At 37.5% G+C, this 1,650-nt stretch overlaps 1 protein-coding gene across 1 annotated transcript; it reads left to right on the plus strand.

Annotated features, from left to right (window-relative positions):
* The first annotated feature begins 533 nt into the window (after positions 1-533).
* Positions 534-1,421, plus strand: LOC136086258 (52 kDa repressor of the inhibitor of the protein kinase-like). Its single transcript, XM_065808544.1, has one exon. The coding sequence runs from the start codon at positions 534-536 to the stop codon at positions 1,419-1,421; it is 888 nt and encodes a 295-aa protein (XP_065664616.1).
* The last annotated feature ends 229 nt before the right edge of the window (positions 1,422-1,650 follow it).

A 1,650-nucleotide genomic window follows, 5' to 3' on the forward strand; every position in this document is an offset into this window, starting at 1 on the left:
GTGTTAATTCAATATTTATTTAATAGGTAATTCTTTTCTGCGGAAGACAATGCATTGCTCTGAGAGGTGATCAAGAAACATTGTCGGCATCTGATAATTCGATAAAATACAACCCGGGTAACTTTTTGGCAGCGCTCCAAATTATCGCGAAACATAATGAAATCCTACATCAGCATCATTCCCATATTGGTATCAGTAATCGAAATGCGAAATTCACCTCTCCGCGTATTCAAAACGAAATTATAACAATTATTGGATACGATATCATACGTAGTGACTTAGTTAAAGAAATAAAAGCTGCTACGTTCTACAGTATTCTTGCAGACGAGGTGACTAGCCATAATCGCGAGGAACTTGCATTTTGCATTAGATTTGTTGATCAAAACAAAGACATTCGTGAAGAATTTTTATCTTTTCTCCATGTTCCAAGAATTACCGGAGAAGTCATTGCTAGCACCATGATTCAATTTATGCAAGACGTCAATCTTAATTAAAAAAACTTTCGTGGTCAAGGATACGATGAAGCTGCAAATATGTCCAGTGATAATGTAGGTGTTCAGAGAAAGATAAAGAATGAGTCTCCAAAGGCTGTATATGTCTACTGCAGTGGACATTGTCTTTATCTTGTTATAGCCCATTCGTGTTCTCTTCCAAATACAAGAAATGCCATTGCCAAACTAAAGAACTGTTGTCTGTTTTTCCTTGCCAGTCCAAAGTGCGAGAGTCTTCTGCAATCAATCATCATGAAGGCATTACCAGACATTTCCAAACTGAGAAAAGGTCTCATTGACCTATGTAGAACAAGGTGGGCTTCACGACATGACTCATACAGACCATTTTATCAAGCATACTGCTACGTAATTATCGCTCTGGAATATATTGCGTATGATGTGAACAAAGATGCATGCGGAAAAGATTTCACAAATGTTACATGGGATACAACATCCAGAGATAATGCTAATTCACTGCTGAAAAGTCTTACGTCTTTTGACTTTATTATAAGTTTTTTGACTATGCACCAATTCCTGTCACATTTGGAAGGAATAACTGTGAAATTACAAGGCCGTACTGTGGATATTATCATGGCATACCATGAAATTGCTGAGGTGAAATCTGTTTATAAAGACATTTTAAGAAACATGGACGAAGAATTTTCGCGTGTCTACACCCAAGCCGAACGAATGGCACGTTCTGTCAACACCGAACCAACAAAGCCAAGGACTGTTAGACGTCAAATAATGCGCAACAATGCTCCTGCGATTAATCCTGAGGAATATTATCGACGAAATCTCGCCATTCCATTCCTTAACCGCATAAGCTCAGAGTTGGAGAGTCAATTTTCTGACCTTTCCATCCTCTCCTCTAAACGGTTAGGGCTTGTACCATCTACTCTCTGTACAATTACGATCTGTTTTGACTGAAATTATTTGACTTTACACAAATTCAGTGTCGGTGCTTATTAAGCTTGTGTGTCATTATAAAGTTTATATTTGAGTATTATTTTGGAAGCAATATATTTGATGTTGTAAAAATGGTCCACTTTTTCAAATTTTGCACCCTTCCACGAAAAATCTTGCGTACCGGCCTGCAACCAAATAAAGTAACGCGAAATAACTATATAAAAAAGTTCTAGAAGGAACCTCTGAGTTG

This window comes from Hydra vulgaris, chromosome 10 (assembly GCF_038396675.1).
Source record: "Hydra vulgaris chromosome 10, alternate assembly HydraT2T_AEP".
Classification (NCBI taxonomy): domain Eukaryota; kingdom Metazoa; phylum Cnidaria; class Hydrozoa; order Anthoathecata; family Hydridae; genus Hydra; species Hydra vulgaris.